The sequence below is a fragment of the Sciurus vulgaris genome (assembly GCF_902686455.1).
Source record: "Sciurus vulgaris genome assembly, chromosome: 2".
NCBI classification, from domain to species: domain Eukaryota; kingdom Metazoa; phylum Chordata; class Mammalia; order Rodentia; family Sciuridae; genus Sciurus; species Sciurus vulgaris.
The window spans coordinates 28490167-28513846 of NC_136462.1; the positions used below are offsets into that span (position 1 = coordinate 28490167).

At 37.5% G+C, this 23680-nt stretch overlaps 1 protein-coding gene across 24 annotated transcripts in view; it reads right to left on the reverse strand.

Moving 5' to 3' along the window:
- TTLL5 (tubulin tyrosine ligase like 5) overlaps positions 1-23680 on the reverse strand; it is a 270061-nt gene that overhangs the window by 152258 nt on the left and 94123 nt on the right. For 18 of the 24 annotated variants that reach the window (XR_013762165.1, XM_079129213.1, XM_079129214.1 and 15 more), the window contains 4 exons: positions 12271-12333; positions 8787-8825; positions 1731-1888; positions 515-821 (listed from right to left, as the gene is read on the reverse strand). Coding sequence is in view for 23 of the 24 variants with exons in the window: in XM_079129213.1 (XP_078985339.1) it covers positions 515-821; positions 1731-1888; positions 8787-8825; positions 12271-12333 (567 nt within the window). In the remaining variant the exon portion in view is untranslated. Of the gene's footprint in view, positions 1-514; positions 848-1730; positions 1889-6061; positions 8723-8786; positions 8826-12227; positions 12334-23680 lie in introns of those variants that run through there. The other 6 variants (XM_079129230.1, XM_079129226.1, XM_079129222.1 and 3 more) reach the window with 4 other exon arrangements.

The window sequence follows — 23680 nt, forward strand, 5'->3', positions numbered from 1 at the left end:
CGTGTTTTCCTCTTCTCCACAGGGCTCCACATTGGCTGGTGCTGCCCAAGCCTCCTGCAGTCCTACTCAGCAGCCAGGGCCTGGTGTAATACTGCCTCCTCCGGGCACCTTTCTAGCCCTTCAAAGACTCACCATTATTCCTTTTTCTGTCTCCTAAGAGCAATTTGTTCTTACAAGGGTACAGAGCCCCAGGTCCTTAAGGGGCTCCCAAACTCAACCTTGAACTGATTGAGCAACTTGAATGAAACCTTGTGCTCTTAGTGACTGACACTAATGCCCAGCAAATATCTGTTAGCCCAATAAGACCTGGGATTGTGTTACAGCTCTACCATGGACAAGGCGCTTAACCTAAGGCCCAGAGGCCTTCACAACAGCAATGTCCAATCACAGTCATGAGTTCACAGGACTTGTATGAATATTGAATGAAAAATGACTGTCAGGCTGTTAAAAAAGTACCAGGTACACAAGTTAGCCACGATTAGTTTCACTATTACAATCACAAAAGGTAACTTGCCTTAGATTTCCATTATCTTGCAGAATCTGCATCAGGTTGAACTTAGGCTCTGGCTCCTGAGTATCGATTTTGCAGCACTGTTCACCTTTATTATTCCATTCGGAAACCTTCATGGAATTGTCTTTGGATGAATTTTCTACCATCACAGTTAATGAGGGTGAATATTTGGCTTGATTTTCTCCAAGAGACCCTGCAGACTCCTCCTGAGAAGCTTCCTGCTCTTCATCTTCATTGTCTAATGCAACTTCTTCCTCTTCTTCACTCTCTGTCTCAGTTTTAACATTCATTTCAGCTGGTTGGGTAATCACTAAATGCGAAGAATCACTAATGTTGCTGAAAAAAGGATTAAATTTTCCTCTCTCCCAATACCTTCCTTTAACCTTTGCAGTAAAGACCCACTTCTAAATAAAACCACAAACAAGGCACAAAATTAACAGCAACCACATGCCACTCTCTAATCTTATATATTATAAAAACGGATTATCTTCATTCAAATTGATATTTCTCATCATATCAACAGCTTAAGGCAACAAATGAAAACATCCCCCCAAAAAAACCCCACACTCTTGACTGAGTAACCAATCAAGAAAGGCACCCGGCATAGAGGCACAAAGAATAGGGGAACACCTTCCTGTCATGTTTGTTCATTGCCCCTTTCCTCCACTGCCTTGCAGGCTCTATAAGAACCATCTTTTTTATTTACCAATGAAAGTCCAGTGACTAATATGCTACCTGACACAGTGCTCTACAAAGGAGGGAAGCAGGGGAAAGAGGAAATCAGCCTCTTAGTCAATTAAAAATAGACCTGCAACACGAGAGAATCTGAGAGAAGGAAATTCCCCTTTGTCTAACATAGTTTCATCATTTTGCAATTTCAAAGGATGAACCGGACTTACCTACTCAAAAACCCAAGAGTAGTGTTCAGAATTCCATTAAACTCAAGGTAATATTATTTCTCAAGTATCAGGTATTTGTATGATGGTGGAATAGGACAAGACCCAAAAGCTGTATACTTCGTATACTCTTCAATACAAATATTGTGGAATGGAAGGTTTAACACTCATTTTGAAATCAAGTTTCAGAGAGGAGGACTATAAAACAAAAATGAGTGCATGTGATGAGGAAAGTTCTGGCTCATTAAGTGCTGAGCAGGAAGCTGTGAACCTGCTGGCAGGACCCACATTACATAGCTTGGGGAAAGCCCACAGGCAGGTACCTGGGTATTTTGGCCTCACTGCCCTCAATCTGCCACTCCGTCTTCTACGTTTTCGCACCTCCAGAGACAGGAGCTTTCTCTCGTAAAGAGCAGCATGCAGCTTGGCCTTTGAATTCACACTCTCTACCTTCAGTTCTGGTGCCCCATCCACAGCCATCCTAGGGGAAAAACAACAGAACAGCTACAGCCTTTGGAAAGTTCTCTCCTTCATCCCCAGGTAAACTCAGAATTCTGTAAGAATAAGTGAATGGGTATGGTAACTACAGTGAATTCTAAAAGGTTTGACAGATAAAGGGGAATACAGGAATTCTATTAAAACCTCACTAGTGGCCTACCTGAAGTTGTTAAAAGATTCTGAACAAAAATCTACCTAAAGAGAGTGTTTAAGACTCACAGGGGAAATGTCTCAGTGAAAAGTTAACAAGACTAAGGACCTCACCAAGTCTCAAGCATCCCAACATGAGGTCCTGCTGAGGCCACTGCACTCCTTTAGGTCCTGCTTAGCTCCAGGAGGAGGTGGGAGAGATAGCAGGACTTCTCCAGGTGTGCAGTGAAGGACAGAGTTACAGTCAGAGGCACAGGAAAGGGAAGGCAGAAATGGAGGACAAGGCCAAAGTCGGGTCATGAATGAGAAACGGGATGGGCAAAGGGGGCTGCTAGCAGCCACAGCAGTCATTAAACAGGACCAATTACAAATTAGGGAAGTGTTTGATTTCAGGTCCAATTCAGACAAGGACTGGCTGAAGTACTGGGCAGACAGAGATAAACGGGTCACAAAAAGAGAGAGGGTGCTGGGTAATTGAGCCAGAAAAGCAGGATCCATGGCAGTGTCTGAAAACATGCAGCTAATTCACTCTGAATGCTAAGAACTCAAGATTTAACTGGTTATCTCTGAACTCTCTAGAACTCAAAATATATTCCCTTTGAGGTCAAGGAATCACCCAAATTCCTCTGGGAGTTTTCGGTTTCTAAGTGTGATGGAGAAGCTGTTATCTTTTACACCCTTTAGAACTTTTGGGGCGGATGGAGAGGGCAGGGAATCTTTTGGAAGTGTTCTCTACAGAACAGGATATTGAGCCAAGAGCAAGGTCCTGACACTGAAAACAGGAATGGGAAGTGGGAAGCTAATTAATGAACTTTTTTTCTTCTTTCTTTTTTTGAGGCCAGTCTCACTATGTTGTCCAGGCTGGCCTCAAACTCCTGAGCTCAAACAATCCCCTTTCCAGCCTCCCAAGTGGCTGTGATTACAGGCACTCATTCAACCCTATCTTCTTTCATAGTCCCAAAGACTGAAGCATGCAAACACAAAGGTATGAAAATAAATATTTAGGAAGTTAAAAAATAAAATAAATAAAATCATCCAAAACCATTTATTTAATATTATCCGGCTAACTTGGTTAAATCTAATAATTCTATAGGCAAACATTAACACAGGTAGACATGAATTTTCTATCCAATATGCTCATGAGTGTTTTTTTCCCAAAAACATGTCTTTTAAAAATTTAATGTGATTTAAAGTCCAGTAAGTTTATGCTCATAAACCAATGTCCACTAAATAAGTAAGACTGTTTCTGCCTACACTCCTACACTGCCAAAACACTATTTTTTTGGTACCAGGGATTGAACACAGGGACACTTAACCACTGAGTCACATCCCTTTTAAAAAAATTTTTTGAGACAGGATCTCATTAAGTCCTTAAGGCCTCACTAAGTTGTTGAGATTGGCTTTGAACTTGTGATACTCCTGCCTCAGCCTCCCAAGCCCCTGGGATTAGAGGCATGTGCCACCATGCCCAACAGAACACAATTCTTTAGGGGAAAAAATGATTTTTTGGGGGGGCAATTATCAATAAAAACCCAATAAAAAGACTCTGAAAACACAAATCCTAAAAGCTCAGAGATATAGAAAAGCAATGGGCTTTTCCTTTTCTATGGGCATTTTTAAGTAATAATATGAACTAAAAGATCTTGGGTGGACAGATAAATCCTACTAGTACAAGGGATGGAGAAGATGGAATGTGGGGAAAGGTGTGAATCTAAGCTGCTCTGGGTGTTGATCACCGGTTAATTAGCAATTTAGTTCTCTATAAATAAGTTGTAATATCTTTTAGTTATATCTATTTCATTTTCTTTTTTCAATGTTTTATTATAAAAATATTGAAACAGAAGTTTAAAAGAATTACAAAGTGAACATCCATATACCTACCCACCATCCAGTCTACAATGACTACATTTCACAGTACTGGTTTCATCATATCTATATGCAATCATACATTCCTCTATCCATCCACCAATCCATTTAATTTTCAAAGCATTTCCAAGTTTCAGACCAATAGTGCATTTCGCTCCTAAACATTTCAACTTATAATCATCACTACCTGGAATTCAATATTTTGCTTTAAAAAATTTTCTTAGAGTAAAAACTTAAGAGTGAAATAACCAAATATTAAATATCATGATAAATTTTAATAAATGCCTACAACTATATAATCCAAACTAATATTACTATCAACTCAGAAAGTTCTTGTGCCCGTTTCCAGTTAATTCCCCCCTAACACCTTAAAGGCAATTGGTGTTTGAGTTTTCATCATGTTCATTTTGCCTGTTTCAAAACTTCATACAAAAGGAACCACAGGGGCTGGGGAGATAGCTCGGTTGGTAGAGTGCTTGCCTCTCAAGCATAAGGCCCTGGGTTCGATCCCCAGCACCGCAAAGAAAAAAAAAGGAACCACAGTCTGAACTCGTTTGTGTAAAGCTTCCTGTATTCAGCATGTATCTGGGCATCAGTATTCATCAACTTTTATTATAGAGTAGCAAGCACTGTCTGAGCAATCCAATTGATCTACTCTCTTGCTGTTGGACACCTGAATTCCTGTTTTGGAATATTATGAGTAAAGCTACTTGTATGAATCATTTTGTGATTACGTCTTTCCTTTCATCTGGGTGAAGAGCTCAGAGAGAAATTTACTAGGCTTTCTAAGAAGCCAGATGCTTTGTTTAAGGTGCTTGTACCAGTTAAAATTACTAAAGGCACCCTATCAGAGCTGTTAGCTCCCCCTCCTCACTAACAGATGGTGCAATCAGACCTTCTACTAGGTGCTCAGTGGTACATCATGGTTTTAATTCACAATTCTCTGTGTTGTTAAGCACATTTTCATGAGCCTGTTGGCTATTCACACATCTTCTTTTCAAGTATCTGTTCAAATATTTTACCCATTTGTAACGAAACTGTCTTTTTATTCTTTAGTTGTAGTGTTTGGTAGATTTTCTAGATACTAATCCTTCAACAGATATAGCTGATGAATATCTCCGTTCAGTCCATAGCTTGCCTAATCATTTTCTTATGATGAAGTTTTAATTTCAAGGAAATCTAACTTCTTAAAATTTATTGCTGTTTTGTCTATAAACCTTTTCCAAATGCAAAGACAAAAATATTCTATATTTTCCTCAATAAGTCTTATGTGAATAGCTTTTATGTTTATGTCTATGAATCGCCTCTTATTTCTGCAGCAGACAGGGGCTGAGGTTCATTTAAAAGATGATATCTAGTTGTTTCAACTCCATTTGTTAAAAAGAGTTCCCTCGCTGGGCATAGTGGTGTATGCCTATAATCCCAGCTACTCAAGAGGCCCAGGCAGGAGATTTCAAGTTCAAGGCCAGCCTGGGAAACTTAGCAACACCTGGTCTCAAAATTAAAAATGAAAAAGGTTGGGGATGTGGCTCAGTGGTAGAGCACCCCTCACTGGGTTCCACCCTCAGTACTTAAAAAAAAACAGTTTCCTTTCCCTGCTGGACTACTTTCAGCCTTCTGCTGCAAATCTAATGACCATATAAATACGGGCCCATTTCTGGGCTGTATTCTGTTGCAATGACATGTGTGCCTCCATCTTGACTGCTATGGCATCAAATATCTAAGCCAGGTTCTCTAAATCTTACTCAAGATCACTTTGGATTTTCTAGGTTCTTTGCATTTCCATATAAATTTTAAAAGTGGCTCAGTTTCTACAAAAAGAAATGTACTAGAATAATGATTAAGTTTCTACTGGATCTTTAGATTCATCTTAGGAGAATGGATACTTCAACAATACTGAGTCTTCCAATCCCAGGGCACAGCAGCTCTCTCTTCATGTCTTTCAGTACTAATTTTTAGTTTATAGCTTTTGCTTGTATTAAACATATTTCATTATATTTATATCTAAGTATTTTATGTTTTCAAATGCTAGTACAAATAGAATTTTATGTTTCACTTTCAAATTATTATTAGCCAGTATATTAAAACTCAACAGGTTTTAGTATATTGATCATGTGTCCTAAGACTTCACTACACGCACCTATATGATCTTGTAGTTCTTCTGTGGCTGCCTTAGGATTTGCTACTAACTTGATTATGTCATCCAAGAATGAAGACATTTTACTTCTTGCATTACAGTCTGTATGCTTTTTGCTTTTCTCTTCCTTGCTTCATCACACTGCATAGGGCCTCTGGCACAATGTGAATAAAAGTGGTGAGTGGACACCTTGCCTCCTTACTCATCAACAGGAAAGGACTTCAGTATTTTACGAGGCATGATGTTAGTGAGAATTTTCACATATGGTTTTATCGGATTGAAGACACTCCTTTCTGTTCCTGATTTGCTGAGTTTTTCTCATAAAATATGCTTTGAATTTCATCAGCTGTGGTTTTTCTTAGCAGGGTTATCTAATGAAATAATCATTTAGTTTTTCTCCTTTATGGCGAATTATATTGACATTTTTCCAATATTACACCTGGGCTGGGGATGTAGTTCAGAGGCAGAGCAGTTGCCTAGCTTATAAAGGGCCCTCAGTTCAGTCACCAGCACTACCAAAAAACAAAGTGAAATCATTCTTGAATCACTGGGGAAAATTTCACTTATTCATATGTAAATTTTACTTACTCATATATCCTTTTCATATACTGCGGATTAGCCTGATCTAATTTTCTTCTCGCTCTCTCAGATAAGGCCAACGCAGGCCTCAAACTACTGGCTCGAGTCATCCTCCTGCCTCAGCCTTTCAAGTCACTAGGATTGTAGATGTGCATCATCACACCCAGCCAGATTTATTACTCTTCTTAAAATAAATTTTGTGACTATTCTTGTGAAGGACATTAGCCTATAATTTCCTTCTTTTTTAATGTCAGATTTTGGCATCAAGGTCATGTTGGTATCACAGAAAGAAGTGGGAAGGATCCCTTTATTTTTGAAGGAGTTGGTGTAAGAAAGGTCTTATTCTTTCCTCATAGGACTAACAGAATTCGCCAGTTAAACCGGTGAGTCCGGAGTGCTCTTTACAGAAAGATTTTCCATTATAAAGTCAATATTCTGAAAAGATACAGTGTTCTTCAAAATGTGTTTTCAGTTTTTGTCAGTTTGGGTAAGTGCCCCTCATCAAGGGAATTTAGGCATTTCATCTAAGATGTCAGAGAGTAACAGAATAAGGCTGTTAAGTAATACTCCTTTAATTCATTTTATGTCCATAGAATCTGTAGTGAATCTGCTCTTCTCTCCCTGATATTGGCATTGTGTATTCTCCCTCTCTTGTTTTTCTAGATCAATTTATCTAAGGGCTTATCAATGCTAGTAGCTTACCAACGAGTAAGTTTTGGATTTTGTTAATTTTCTTTTTTGCTTGTCTTTTATTCAATTATCTGTGCTCTTTATTATTCCCCATCTTTTACTTCTATTTTTGGTTATTTTGCTTTTTCTAGTTTCTTTACGTGGACATTAAGTCCTCAGTTTTCCAACATAAGCATTTTAAAGCTATACATTTCTTTCAAAGCATTACTTTACCTGCATCCCACATATTCTGATTCTATATTTTTATACTGAATTCAAGTATTTCCTAGATTCCTTGTGATTTCTTCCTTGATCCATAGATTATTTAGAATGTGTTGTTTCATTCTCAAATGTTTGGAGATTTTTCTGTTGTTACTGACATCAAATTCCACTGTGGTCAAAGAACATCCTTGGATCATGTCGATCCTTTTAAATATATTAACACTATTTCATGCTCTGGTTATACGTACCGTATGCCAGCTTTCATTTGTTTATACCTCTATACCACCAAACCCCCTACTGATAGGAATACTAAATGAGTGCTGAACAATGAAGAACAGAACTCAGATCTCAAATATTCTTACTGTGTAAGATTTATTCTTTTTGTTCCCACTGCCAATTTGATAGCACTATACTCTAGGAAGTATATTCCTGGACTAAAAACTTGAGAAAATTGATAAACTAAGTGTGACTTTCCTTTGGAAACAAGCTACAAACTTGACTTACTTCAGTTTTCCCCTTAATTAAAAGACAATGTTAATGCTTTCCTTCTTTAAAGAAAAATTAGATTTATGCTTCAAAGGTTTTCTAGATGGAAACCAAATTTATTTTACCTCTTTGTTTTATCTTAACTCTTAGAGGCAACACAAAAAGCTATATATGGAAGGTTTCTTTCTTATTGTTATCACACTGCCATTTTTAAAGATGTACAGCACAAACAGGGAATATGTAAAACCTCAAATTCTCCATAACCAGAAGATAATATGTTTATGTTAAAGAGTTTCTGTGGTAGCTGAAATCTTTAGTGAGGCAAAATTATCTCTGACACATTTCTCTTTTCTGACCAAATGAAAAGTCCCAGGTATTTTGCACCCTTTCAGTTCTGGGGCAAACTGAAAGAAAGTTCGGCTCAGTCCTATAAGACACAGGGTCATATGCCTCAGAATATCAAGACCAAAGCACAAACTCTTATTTAAATCTAACATGCAATGGTCTCAAAATCTCATTAATATTCTGGTCTCTCTCACTTAGCCATACAAGAATACAGTTATTATCAGTTCAAATGATATACATGTATTTATAAGAAAATAAATCCATAAAAAGTGGCCACAGAATACCCTTTCAACAGAAAACATTTTTTTATGTTACTATTCATACTGAGCCAAACTAAAAATGATCATATAACGTATTATGCTTAGTCTGTGCATGGTCACACCATTATGCACATGGAAAGAATTCTCAACTTTTAAAAATCAGTTACCGTGTTCTTCCTGTCAATAAGCTTCTTCTTGGGTTTCCCCTACAGAAGTAGAAAGGACAACTGGGTTAGAGAGTGCTATTCAGATATTCACTCTGGAGTTCACACACACAAACACTCCTCCTGAAATCTTCATTACGGACATTCAACATGAAATCAGAAGAGAAGACGCATTCTAGGGGTTGGGGAGTGGGACATGGATCAATTAGAAATATTCTCAGAGAAGAGCAGAATATTGTGCTGGAGGAAAGATCAATAAAAAACAGAAGGAAAAGAACAGAGATTCTAGAGAAAAATGGTAACAATGACTTGCATGTGTCCATTTGCTTACAAAGCAAATCACATTTATTCCTCTCCACAATCCTGTCAAGAAGGATGTTATTAGCTTTCTTTACATAAAGGAGAGTGATAAAAATAATTCTGCAACCTGCCCACAGTCAGAGCTTAAAGGTTTTACATCTCAACCCAATTGGTTAGGCCTCTTTCTAACCTTCATTGAACTATTTTAGGAAAGGAAAACAAGTTCAATTTTTATGGGATTCCAAAAAGATGTTCATCAGAAAAAGACTTTTCACAACTTAAAATGTGTGTGTGTGTGTGTGTGTGTGTGTGTGTGTTACGTGTAAAATGGAGAAAAAAAAAAAAGGAGGGAGAGAGAGAGAGACCATCCACTGTCTCTAAACTAGGGTTGGGCTCTAACCACAGGAACTGAGTACCATTCATGTTTAAATAGGCTTTTGTTTCTCTTTCAAAACATTCTCTCATTTGTTTCCTTTCATTTCATACATTTTATTTCTGAATGTGTATATTTAGTTCAGCACAATGTTATCACCCTTGAAGATTCTTGTCTTGTGAGCTGCTGAGCAAATTGTATCACCCACCATAAGCACCCCAGTGTCGCCCTTTCATAACGACACACACCTCCTACCTAACCCCCTTTCATTAACTGCTCATTCTAAAATTTTGTCATCTCAAAAAAGTCATGTAAATAGAATCCCTCAGCATGTAATTTATGAGTTTTCTTTTATGAAGAGACAAATGCAATGCAGATTATATTTATTTTAAAAAGTAGAGTGAAAAGACTGTCTTCACCAAGATTTTTGTCTTTACTTTCCCACGTCTTTTATCCCTGATATTGTCACATTATCATCAAAAAGTCTGAAGGCGACTTTAACTTCTTCACCACATGAAAGTTTTCTCCAGTAATCTATAATCATGGCTTCACATTATAATCAGCAGGGCAGCTTTTAGTAAGGATTTCCTTCTGGGGATGGGCCAGGGCACGAATGTGATCTACAAGATCCCCAGGAGTTACAAATATGCAGCCAAGCTAAAACTAATGCTATTCAATAAGACACTCATGTAAGATACTGTGTGCCAGGGTGACAGGCAGAGGAGCTGGTAGGGAAGGAAGGCAAACAAAACGCACTTATAAGAAACGTGGAGACTAGTCTGAAAGTGCTTCTGACAACAGCACACTTGGATTTATAAGAGGAAATACACTGATTCGGATTGAAGAGATCTATTAGACTATATCAGCACCTGGAAAAATGCAATTTCATTTTCTCAATGGCTGGTTTTGTGTGTTTGCCTACTATGTGGTAGGTAGGTTCTTGACACTAACAAAGATGACAAACTACCCACTCTAAAGGGCCAACTTGTAAAACACAAATTAGCAAAAAGGAAATTATAATACAACCTAGGAATTTAAATCAGACTTCAGGATAGAAGTCAAGGCTGGAGGGAGGACGAACATAGCTAGAGGAATTTAGTTATCAACCGAAGTCCATTGCAAGGGAAGGAAAGTTTGTAAGGATAAGGACTTGTAAAACAGCAAGTAAAGATGGCCTCATTGGCCATGGGTTGGTAAGTGGCAGGCAAGAGTAAATCACAAAGGCATTCTTTACTAACAGGGAAATTGATGTTTTCTTAATCAAAATTTATTGAATGCTTTATAAGTAGGAGTTGCTAACTGAGACTTGAAGAAAGAATGCAGGGAGTATACCAACTTGTATAGAAAAAAATTTATATCCTCTAATGAAAAGGTAGCATTCCTCCATATAAATGTAGGAAAACATCCACAGTAGTGGATTAGTGTAACTTTATTACCAAAAGAAATACATCTTTTCTCATACTACTTAGAATTGTAACAATGATCTCAAAATACTGTCAATTCTTATCATTTTGTGAGGTTATGGTAGTTTTTAGAACTGCTGTTAGATTTTGCTATTTCATGTGTTAGCAAAGCATATACATTATTACAATCTCAAATTTTTTTGATTGTTATACTACTCATAAGAGAATGCTTCCTAATTTTGTCTAGCATGATGGTTCCCAGCTAGTCTGCTAAACCCTTCTTCTTCCTCAGGAAACCCAAGTATTGGAAGATCCAGCCTCAAGCAGAGCCCATGTCAGTTCAGGAATATCCCTATACAACCTGTAAGAAAGCCCATACAAACTACCAAACAGTCCATTCCTTCTCAATAGGACTCAACAGTCAGAGATCACCAGATAGTTGCAGATACGTGACAATAAAAAATTAAAAGAAAAAGATGAATAAACAAAATCAATACAGATGGATTATATAATGCAAAAGCTGAAAGAAACTTAAGTGAATGAAGACAGAGATCTGAAAAGATTCCGTATCCATAAAATATGAAAACTAAATGAAAATAGTTCTTGGATATCGAAATCATACCCTCAAAATTAAAGGAAATTAAACAGCTCTCTTCTGTGAGGGTAATGAATTAAAAAACAAACAAACAACAAAAAGATTCAAAAAAATCAAAACCCTGAGGACCAGTTTAGAATTTTAGAAGACAAGTTTCAAGAAATATCCTAGAGTGAAAAGCTAAGAATTCAGGGGACACAGCCACAACAGCTAGAGTCTACGTCTGTTTTCAGAATCATTCAAAATAGGACACATATTCTCAAAATAATATGAATTTCTCCAAATAAGTAGGGTACCTTGTTTTGATAATTACTGAACTATATTCAGCGCACTTGTGTGTCAGCAACCACTAAACTATGTGGGACCAAGTGGCCCCTGGTTGCCGTGCTATTTGAATTCCAGTGGCTGTTCTCCATCCTTTCCCTGTTTTCCTTGTGTCAAGATGACTGGCTATCATTTCCTACAAGTCTCAGTGAATTTATTTTGTAAATTACTTCCTCTCCTCTTTTTCTGATCTGATAATTCTAATCCCTTCTGATCTAGAAAAACCACCAGGTCTATTAAAATTGTGCCTAAGGTAAAAAGACGATGAATAGAAACGGCATCTGTTAAGACTGCTCGGAGACCTTTATGGTTTAATTTTGGGTTTCTGAGAATGTTATGAAGTGCTGAGAGTTACTATAGAGTCTGGAAAATGAAGTAGGCTGTGTCTCCTGCAGGGCTCCATCACAGATTTTACAAACATCTTCCTTTGACATACACTTTTTCCTAACCTTGTGATCTAGTCCTACATTTAGAAGTCCAGCAAATTCCCACCTGTCCTGGAAGAGACGTGTTGCCAGCATGTAGTTCATGGAGGTTTTGTGCTCAAGGTAGGACCTGAAGGACAAAGAAAGAACCCAGTTAATCCATAAGCTTGGTTCAAGAGGAAAATATAGAAATAAAAACATGAACCAAGCCCAGAAGGGGCACGTTACTTACATACTGTTTCTAAAGAAATACACTGTTTTTAAGTGGCAGATGAACAGACTGTTGCTCACATTAAAATTGCAAAATATTAGAGTAGCAGCAAGTAGAAAAAATGAAAAGAATAAAGAAAAAAGACTTAATTTAGAAAATAAAAAGAAAAAGACAATATTTCTTGGATTAATACTAAAATCAGAAAATAAAATTAAAAGATAATGTGATGTACAACTAATTAGAATAAAATTTAGAAATTAAAAATAGAAAAACAAACCTACTACATTACACATGTAGAAAATATTGAATGAAGTAAAGCACAGGAGATGCAGAAAGGGCATGAAAATACAGATAGGAAATCATTTTAATCATGTTCTTCCTCCACGTTAGAGCTCTCAGTGGCTCTGATGTCTGCTGCAGGAGGCACATGCTTTCCCTCTAACCCTGCGTGGGACAGCTGGATACTCCATACCACCAATTCAGCCACACTTTCTCCAGCAGTTATCCATCATTATCCTGCAGTGTGGTCAGTCAAGTCTCCTTGCAGTCCTTCACACCACACTGCCAGGGGTCCTTTGCCTCTGACTGGACACCTTGCTCCCATACCAAGCTGCAGCTCACGTCTACCCTGCTGCATGAAGCCTTCCCTGATAGGACTGCTCCAATACAGAAGTTTTCCTGTCAGAGTATGCTTGCGGGACCTGTCACACACGGATGGCCTTGCAGAGTACTTTTTCTTCTGGGAAAACTGCAGGATGCAATTCACTCCTAGATATACACTCAAGAGACATAGACCAGAATATTTATAGCACAGCTCTCTTGAGTAGCAAAACACCAGAAAGAAGTCAAATGCCCATTCTCAACAGGATAATGGAAAAATCAACAGTAGTACAAACACACAGTAAAAGACAATAAAGCACTGAAAAGGAATGATGTATAGCTACAGCCACCACATGGAGCTCAGTACCATAATGCTTAATGAAAAAAGCAAGAGTCCTAAAGCATACTATTTTTTGTTTAGAAGAAGGTCCAAAGCATGTATAACTAAACAACAGAATTCTTCTATACATGAGAGGATAACTGCTACAGGACCTGCATTCCTAGCAAAGAGCTAGAAAAGTGTACAACACATAAGAAACAATTGTCTTCAGATATCAAACAACTGGCAGCACAGAACTGTGATCCCTGATAGAGGGAAATAAAAATCTTCAAACTACGTAAGGAAGGGGAAGTCAAGTACATCCCAAGAGTCTCTGAGAGGAGATGGCAGAGATCTGAATTCCAGGAAGCAGCCAGAGTTTTCAGAGCAGTGAGCTGCAGAGGACTAAGCTGTGCCTAAGCAGAAATTCAAAACAGGGGTCCCTGGAGTCTTCTGGTGAATACTAATCCACTCAGGCAAAGAGTAAAAGTCTGCAAGGCTAAGCAAAAAGCAACTGTCAGAACAAAGTACATTAAGAACAAAGCACAAGCCAAACTCCCAGAGTTCACACAAGCCTGCAAGTTGAGTTTCCCTAGTCATCCTAAAAGAATCTAAAGTGGAGGAACTATCCAAGATTTGGAAAAAAGGTAGTCTCAATATACCAAACGATGCTTCAAAATATGCCTAAAAAATATTTAGCTGATCTACAAGTAACTTAAGTGCCTGAAGAAAACCAAACACGCACTTCACAGCTTTTAAGAAGGCAATAAAATCCAAACACTCAAGATAGGACATTTATAATGGTCAGTACCCAGGCTGAGAATGGAGATGCATATGCCTGCGATCCCAGCAACTTGGATTACAAGTTTGAGGCAGGAATGCAAGTCTGAGGCCAGCCTTGGCAATTTAGCCAGGCCCAAAGCAACTTAGTGAGACCCTGTCTCAAAATAAAAAATAAAAATAAAAAGGGCTGCGGATGAGGCTCAGTGATTGAGTGCCGTTGGGTTCAATCCCCAGTACCGAAAAAAAAAAAAAAAAAAAAAAGAAATACAAACACACACGTACACAATGGTCAGTATCCAATCAAAAAATTATAGTACATAAGAAGAAATTGGAGAAATGTAAACCATATACAAAAGGAAAATCAGTCAACAGAAACAGACCCAGAAATGACAGAAATAACAGAATAAGGAAAAGATTTTAAAAGTTAACATAATTATATAATTATAAGCACAATGATCTAAAGGAAATCACAAAAAAATAAAAAGGAGCAAAGGAAATCCTTAAAAAGAAACAGGAATTCTACAGATGAAAATAAATGTTCTGAAATAAAAATTTCACTGCAAGTAATAGATTAGCATTGCAGACATGATAAATGACCTAAGAGACACAGGGAAACACAAAACTATTCAAAATGAAGGCAAGAAAGGGGAAAAAAAAGTCTGAAAAAATATGAACACTGCTGAACTTGCAAAATATGAACCAATCTAACATGCAACCAGAGTCCCAGAAAAAGAAAGGAAAGGAGGGAACTAGAAAAAAGTTTTTGAAGAAATAATGGCCCAAACTTTACCAAATTCAATGAAAACTATGAGTCCACAACCCAGGAAGCTCAAAGAATCCCCAAGAGAAGAAACCTGTAGAAAACCAAATGTGCCACCTCATTTACACAGCAGCCGTCCGAAGTAGGAATTATTTTAATTTGACAGAGTGGTAAGCAGGTCTCCTGACAGAGGGGACCAGAGACTTTCCTCTGCTAAAATACCGCTAGAAAGCTGAGATTTGAAGCTAGGACCTTCTCTCCCAGTAGAACTCAGGGCAACATGTAAAAGACACCTCTCTCAGCATCAGGAGCATCTTTCCCTTGTGGGTGTCAGAAGCACTGACACCTGACAAGTAAAACAAGGAGGGAAAAATATCTGGGCTAACTGCTTGCTGAAAGTTCAAACTCAAGAATTGGGAATTTAATTCCATTCTTGGTGATGAAGGCCATTTCAAAGCTAGAGGTCTCAGTGAGTGTAGATCCAGCAGATGCAAATTGTCCCCAGTGCCCTGGTTGATTGGTTTGCTGGTTCTGGGCTGGTTCTTGGCATGGGGGTATCACATACAGCAGCTACAGAATCAAAGGATAAGCTTCCCTTATCCACATTCAGCAGGAAGAAAGAGGCCCTCTGTCTCAGGCAGGATGCCAAGAAGGCTCTGATTGGACAGGACCTGGTCATGTCCATCTCTGAATCTATCAGTAGCTCAAGAATGAGCTGTTCTGATTGTTTTACCCCAGGTTATCTTTGGAGGGAACTGCCCAGACCACCAATAGTCCACATGAATATGGGAATGCTGTAGAGTAGGGGAATACATGTTATGGAAGACAGTTAAAAAGGAAGACTACAAAAACAAAAAAGCAAGCTGAGGGAAAAAGAGGCATTGTACACAAAAGAACAAAGGTAAGAATTACCGCACATTTCTCATAAGAAAAATGCAAGCCAGAACAATGGAAAGGCATTTTTAAAGTACCAGGGGAAAAGAATCAATCAATTCTATAACTAGTCAAACAATTCTCTCAAACATCAAAAACAAAGACTTGTTTAGATAAACATAAGAGAGAATTTTGTTACCATTGGACCTGCAATATGACATATCCTAAAAGAAGTGCTTCAGATGGAAGAAAATGATACCAGGTAAACACCTGAATTGACATAAAAGAATGAATGACACTGAAAATGGTAATAAACGCTTCAATTTCCTTAAATTGTAACTCATATTCAAATCAAAAATAACAATGTACTGTGAAACTTGTATGGAAATAAAATATATGATAATGATAACATAAACAACAGGAAGAGGAAATGGAAAGGATACTGGTTGTAAAGTTCTCACATTATACACAAACTACTATGATATTGTTTGAAGGTGACACTGCAATAAGTTAAAGATCTACACTTTCACTAGGGTAATATCCCTAATAAAAGTAAAACAAAGAGGCAAGAGAAAACAATTAATCCAAAGACAGCAGGAGAAAATCAAAAGGAAACAAAAACACGACAATTAAAAAACAAACAGTAACATGGCATATTTAAACCTAATCATATGAATAATTATGTTAAATGTAAATACCTTTAACATTCCAAATAAAAGGCAGAGATTAAATTTTAAAGATCAAGATTAACCACAAACCATCTATGAGAAATCCACCTTAATTATAAAGATAAAGATAGAAAAAAGGTAAAACAAGGGGGAAAGATATACCATGCAAACACCTATATCAAAAAAAGAAGAAAGATCTCAAACAACCTAATGTTGCACCTCAAAGAACTGAAAAATCAAGAGCAAACTCAACCATGAATTAGTAGAAGAAAGGAAACAATAAAGATCGGAGTTGATTCTCTGAAAAGACAAACAAAATCAATAAATCAGTAGTTAAAATAATGAAGACAGAAGTCTCAAATCCATAAAATTAGGAAGAGGAGATATTACAACTGATATCAGAAATGCAAAGGATCCACCAGCAATGTATGACTGTACCTTTTCCCCCACATCCTTGCCAACGCTTATTATTGCTTGTATTCTTGATAATTGCCCTCTGACTACAATGAGATGAAATCTTAGAGTAGTTTTGATTTGCATTTCTCTAATTGCTAGAGATGTTGAACATCTTTTCATATATTTGTTGATCAATTATATTTCTTCTGTGAAATGTCTATTCAGTTCCTTAGACCATTTATTGATTGGATTATTTGGTGTTTTCTTGATTTTTTTTTTTGTTTGTTTGTTTTTTGTTTTTTTGGTGTTAAGTTTTTTGAGTACTTTATATATCCTGGAGATTAGTGCTCTATTTGATGTGCAAATGATAAAAAGATTTTCTACAATTCTGTAGGCTCTATCTTCATGTTATTGATTGGAAAGCAGTATGGAGATTCCTCAGAAAATGTGGAATAGAACTACCATTTGATCCAGCTATCCCACTCTTCAGCTTATACCCAAAGGACTTAAAATCAGCATACTACAGTGACATAGCCACATCAATGTTTACATCAGCTCAAATCACAATAGTTACGTTATGGAACCAACCTAGATGCGCCCTTCAACAGATGAATGGATAAAGAAAATGTGGCATATATACACAATGTAATATCACTCAGTCTTAAAGAAGAATGAAATTATGGCATTTGCAGGTAAATGAATGGAGCTGGAGAATATCATGCTAAGTGAAATAAGCCAAACCCAAAAAACCAAAGGCCAATTGTTCCCTCTGACAAGCAGATGCTGAACCATAATGGGAGGGTGGGTAGGGAAGAATGGAGGAACTTGGATTGGGCAGAGGGAGTGAGGGGAGGGGAGGGAGTACAGGGGTGGGAAGGATGGTGGAATGAGACTTTTTTACCCATATACATGTATGATTACATGGCCAATGTGGCTCTGCACCATGTACAGCCAGAGGAATGAGAAGTGGTGCTCCATTTGTATATAATGTATCAAAATGCATTCTACTGTCATATATAACTAATTAGAACAAATTTTAAAAAAGAAATGCAAAGGATCATGAGAGTAGTATGGACAATTGGGAGCCATCAAACTGGGTAATCTTGAAGAAATGGGGGCTTTCCTGGACATGTATGGTTTATCAAGCTTAAATTATGAAGACGCAAAAATGTGAACAGATCAGTAACAAGTAACAAGACTGAATCAGTAATAAAGTCTCCCAAGAAAAGAAAAAAGCCCAAAACCTCATATCTTCACTGCTGAATTATACCAAATATGTAAAGGATGAACACCAATTCTTCTCAAACCTTTCAAAAAAGATGAGGGAATACTTTCAAACTCATTCTACAAGGCCAGCATTATTATGATACCAAAACTAGATGAAGACACACAAACATACACACACACAGCCCATAGGTGAACACAGATGAACTTAGATGCAAAAATTCTCAATAAATTGCTAGCAAACTGAATTCAACAGCGCATTAAAAATGATCATTGGCTATGATAAAATGGGATTCATCCCAGGAATGCAAGGATGGCTCAGCATACGCAAATCAACAACTAGAATACATTTCACTAACAGAATGAAGGATAAACATTCTATGATAACTTCAACAGGGGCAGAAAATCCAACAACTTTTTATGACTAAAACTCCCAGAAAACTAAGTACAGAAGAAATATGTACACAGAAAAGGTCATAGCTAACATCCTACTGAACAAGGAAAAGTTGAAACCTTTCCCCTAAGATAAGGCTGCCCACTTTTTACCATTTCTGTTCACCATAGCAGTTAGTCCTAGTGAGAGCAACTAGGCAAGAGAAAGAAAGAAAAGGCATCTCAACTGGAAAGGAAGAAATTAAATTGTCCCTGTTTGTAGATGACATGATCTTATATATAGAAAACCCTAAAGGACTACACTAAAAAAACTGTTTGATCTAATGGACAAATTTAATTAACTGCGGGATTAAAAAAATCAACATATAAAATCAGAAGCACTTCTATACACTAATAGTGAATTATTTGAAATACAAATCACAAAACATTTACAATAGCTACAAAAAAGATACTTAGGAATAAGTTTAAGAGAAAAATCTCTATATTGAAAACTATAAAGCACTGATAAAACTGAAGAAAACAAAAACAAATGGGAAGATATCTATATACTAAGGGATCAGAAGAGTAAATATTGTTAATATGTCCATACTACTGAAAGCAATCTACAAATTCAATGCAATCCCTATCAAAATAACAATGCCATTGTTCAAGAAACAGGAAACACATTCCTGAAATTTATGTGGATCTATAAAAAACCCCAAATAGACAAAGCAATTGAAGGAAGATTTAGTTGCTGACCTAATTAACTCCATTTTGTCTCTTGAATCCCTTTTCCCCGTTTTTCCCTTGAGTTCTCCTATAGTTACCCTGAATTCCAGGAACAATAGGTCTCACCAAGAAACATCTTTGTAACAAGGAACTGAGACTATCCCCAAGCAACAGCAAGCCTCATGACAGATAACCCCATGATGAGATGAGCCCTGTAAGTGGGAGCAATTACCCCATGACAGAGCAGAGGTTGCCCCCCTAAACAGGAGAAATCATCTCATGATGGGAATCAAACTGCCCCTCAAGCAAAGGAAACTTCCCCAGAACTTCATAAAACCAGTACTGAGATAATCATCAACCAGACCATGACCCTGACCAAGGTTACCTGCTTTGCCAGATATGCACCAACCCCATGCCCCATCCTAAGAAAGGTCTAGTGATCTAAGATCGGTCTTTGAGGAACTGATAGGAACTTTGAGGTTTCATGAACAAAGGCTATGGAAACCCCTGGCCCTTGCCTTTGATCATAAAACCTCAAAGTGCCTGTCAGTTCCTCAAACACAGATCTTAGGTCACTAGACCTTTCTCTGTTCTTCCCAATGTGGCCACATTAATTAAGGCTTCTTTCCTCCTTCACTACTGCTTGTCTCTTCAATTGGCATTTTGGAATGGGTAGACAAATCCAGTCTGTTGAAATCCCTGGAATCAGAGCCTTTACACTAAAACTCTTGATAACAAAATCTGAGCCAATGGAACAAAGTTGGAGGCATCACACTATATGAACTCAAAGTTACAGTAACCAAAACAGCATGGTACTTGAATGAAAACAAGATATACAGACCAATGGAATGGACAGCAGAGCGCAGAAGTAAATCTACACACTTAATGGCTGACCAACCTTCAACAAAGCTGCTAAGAATATCATGGGGAAAAAATAGTCTGTTCAATAAATGGTGATGTATAAACTAGATATCCACATAGAGAAGGATGAACTTAGACCCTGACCTTTCGCCATATTAAAAAATCAACTAAAAATGGATTGAAGACTTAAATGGAGGAGATCCAAGATGGTGGACTAGAGGGAGACTGCTCTGAAACTCGGGTTTCAAGCAGAGGATATTTGCTTTTCTGTGAGGCAGCCATTGCTACTTATTGATCCCCTGCTGTTTACCCCATTTGTCCACTGCAATCACCTGCAATCTGCCAGCATATCCACTATTCCTTGAGTGCAGATTGCTCACTGACTGGCGCCTATCATTTGCCATTTGCCCGTTTGCCTGCCTCTTGCCTGCCCCTCACCTGCCTTTCACCTACTTATCACCCACTGCCTGAGGTCCACCTGCTGACTGTCTACCAGTAGCCCACAGACTGACTACAGACTGCCAGCAGGTTGCCAGCTGACTGCTGTTGCCTGGAAGTCCACTGTCACAGTATCGGCAGGTTTGGTTACACGTGGCTGCCGCTATATTGAGAAAACAGTCAGGACCTGCAAGAACCCTGGCTGGACCACTGAGCCCCGAACCCAGGACCCCTCAGCCAAACTGACAGCACCCTGTTTCCAGGACCACCAGGCTGACTGACTGGGCTGCCAGGACCCCAGGCCGACAATGCTCCCGTCCCGAGCTGCAGCGCCCCATTTGCCAATATATTTGGAAGCCAGTGTGGCCATCTTGGAGTATCCTGGAAGCGGAAGCTCCCATCTTTAGGTGGGGCAAATCCCAACGTGAGATGCCTGCTGGAGACTAGAAGCTCATTGTCAGGTACCTCTCATGCATCAGGCTACAGAAGACTGGGAGGTTTGAATACTATATGACTTATACTGTAGACTTTTTTTCTTTTTGTTTTTCTCCTTTCTGAAAGTTTTTAAATTTTTATTTCTTTATTTTCTTGCTGTTTTCCTTTTGTTTACCTGTTTCCTCAGAGTCTCTTTCTCCCTTTTCTCATGCTAACAACCAACTTCTTTTGATTACACTTTCACTTTCTATGATCTAGAATTTCTATATACTCTTTTCTTATCCCATTAACAGTTACATCCTACACCCCCCCATCCTCTTTGTCCTCCATTAGAAATTGCAGACCTTATTGCAAATCTATTTGTTATATTGTAGATAATAATTGAACTCACCCTCAAATTATTAACGTCTTCATTGGAGCTAGTTGGTTTAGGGCTTCATATTGTCTGTACTGGGTGCTGCTAATTTTGATTCCCCCTTAAAGAAGTAGTTTTGGAAACCTATAGGGACACTATAAGCCTATAGAGGGGAAAACTCCAATACTCCAAATCTGCACTGTTGGAGGGGAAGATATGGGAAAAACAAGAGAAGAAAGTGATCCAAACAAACCTCGATTCTATATTAATAGAATCCAGTGATAGCATGGTAGAAGAAATGTCAGAAAAGGAGTTCGCGATATACATAATTAAAATGATGCATGAAGCAAAGGAAGAGATAAGAGAGCAAATGCAGGCAATGAATGATCACTCCAATAAGCAGATGAAAGCAGGAAGCAAAAGACCGTTTCATTTCAACAAAGAGATAGAGATTCTCAAAAAAAAAAAAAAAAAAAAAAAAAAAAAAAACCACAAATGCTTCAAATGAAGAAAACAATAAACCAAATAAAAAATCGAATGGAAAGCATCACCACAGACTAGATCAATTGGAAGGAAGAACTTCAGACAATGACGACAAAATATTTAATCTTGAAAATAAAGTTGACCAAACAGAGAGGATGGTAAGAAATCATGAGCAAAACCTCCAAGAACTATGGGACATCATGAAAAGACCAAATTTAAGAATGATCAGGATTGACGAAGGCACAGAGATACAAACCAAAGGAATGAACAACCTATTCAATGGAATAAGATCAGAAAATTTCCCAAACCTGAAGAATGAAATGGAAAATCAAATACAAGACGTTTACAGAACACCAAACGCACAAAATTACAACAGATCCACACCAAGGCACATTACAATAAAAATGCCTAACAAAATAAAGATAGGATTTTGAAGGCTATGAGAGAAAAGCATCAGATTATATATAGGGGGAAACCAATACAGATATCAGCAGACTTCTTAGCCAAGACCTAAAAGCTAGAAGAGCCTGGAACAACATATTTCAAGCTCTGAAAGAACATAGTTGTCAACCAAGAATTTTATACCCAGCAAAACTAACCTTCAGATTTGAATACAAAATAAAATTCTTCCATGATAAATAAAAGTTAAAAAAATTTACAAATAGAAAGTCTCTGGTACAGAACATTCTCAGCAAAACATTCCATGAGAAGGAAATGAAAAACAACAATGTAGGTTAGCAAAGGGAGGAACAACCTTAAAGGAAAAACTAATCAAGTGAGAAATCAAGGCAAGTTAAAAACCAAAAACAAGCCCAAATGACTGGGAATACAAATCTGTATCTCAATAATAACCCTGAATGTTAATAGTCTGAACTCATCAATCAAAAGACATAAAGTGGCAAATTGGATTAAAAAGAAAGATCAAACAATATGCTGCCTTCAAGAGTCTCATCTCATAGAAAAGGACATCCACAGACTAAAAATGAAAGGATGGGAAAAAACATACCACACACACAAACTCAGTAAAACAGTGAGGGATTCCATCCTTATATCAAATAAAGGGGATTTCAAGCCAAAGTTAATCAGAAGGGATAAAGAAGGACATTTCATACTGCTTAAGGTATGCTTAACCATAAAACTGGAAGACATAATGCATAATTTATGCACCAAACAATACCACATACATGTACATCAAACAAATCCTTCTCAATTCCAGGAATCAAATAGACCACAACACAATAATTCTGGTGACTTTAACACATCACTCTCACCACTGGATAGATCTTCCAAACAAAAACTAAACAGAAAAACCCATAGAACTCAATAACAATCAATAACTTAGACTTAACAGACATATATAGAATATTCTGTCCATCAATGAGTGAATACACTTTCTTCTCAGCAGCACATGAATCCTTCTCTAAAATAAACCATATGTTATGCCACAAAGCAGCCCTTAGTAACTGCAAAAAAAAAAAAAATAGAGATACTGCCTTGTGTTCTATCAGATCATAATGGAATGAAATTAGAAATCAATGACAAAATTAAAAACAGAAATTACTCGAACACCTAGAGACTAAATAATATGCTATTGAATGAAGTATGGATAACAGAAAACATCAGGGAGGAGATAAGAAACTTCTTAGAGGTAAATGAGAATGACAATACAACATATTAAATTCTCTGGGACACTATGAAAGCAGTACTAAGAGGAAAATTCATTGCATGGAGTGCATTCAAGAAAAGAATAAAAAGTCAACAACCAAATGACCTAACGTTGCATCTCAAAGCCCTAGAAAAAGAAGAACAGAACAACACCAAAAGTAGTAGAAATAAGGAAATAATTAAAATCAGAGCTGAAATCAATGAAATTGAAACAAAAGAAACAATTCAAAAAATTGACAAAACAAAATGTTGGTTCTTTGAAAAAGTAAACAAAATAGATAAACCCTTAGCCACACTAACAAAGA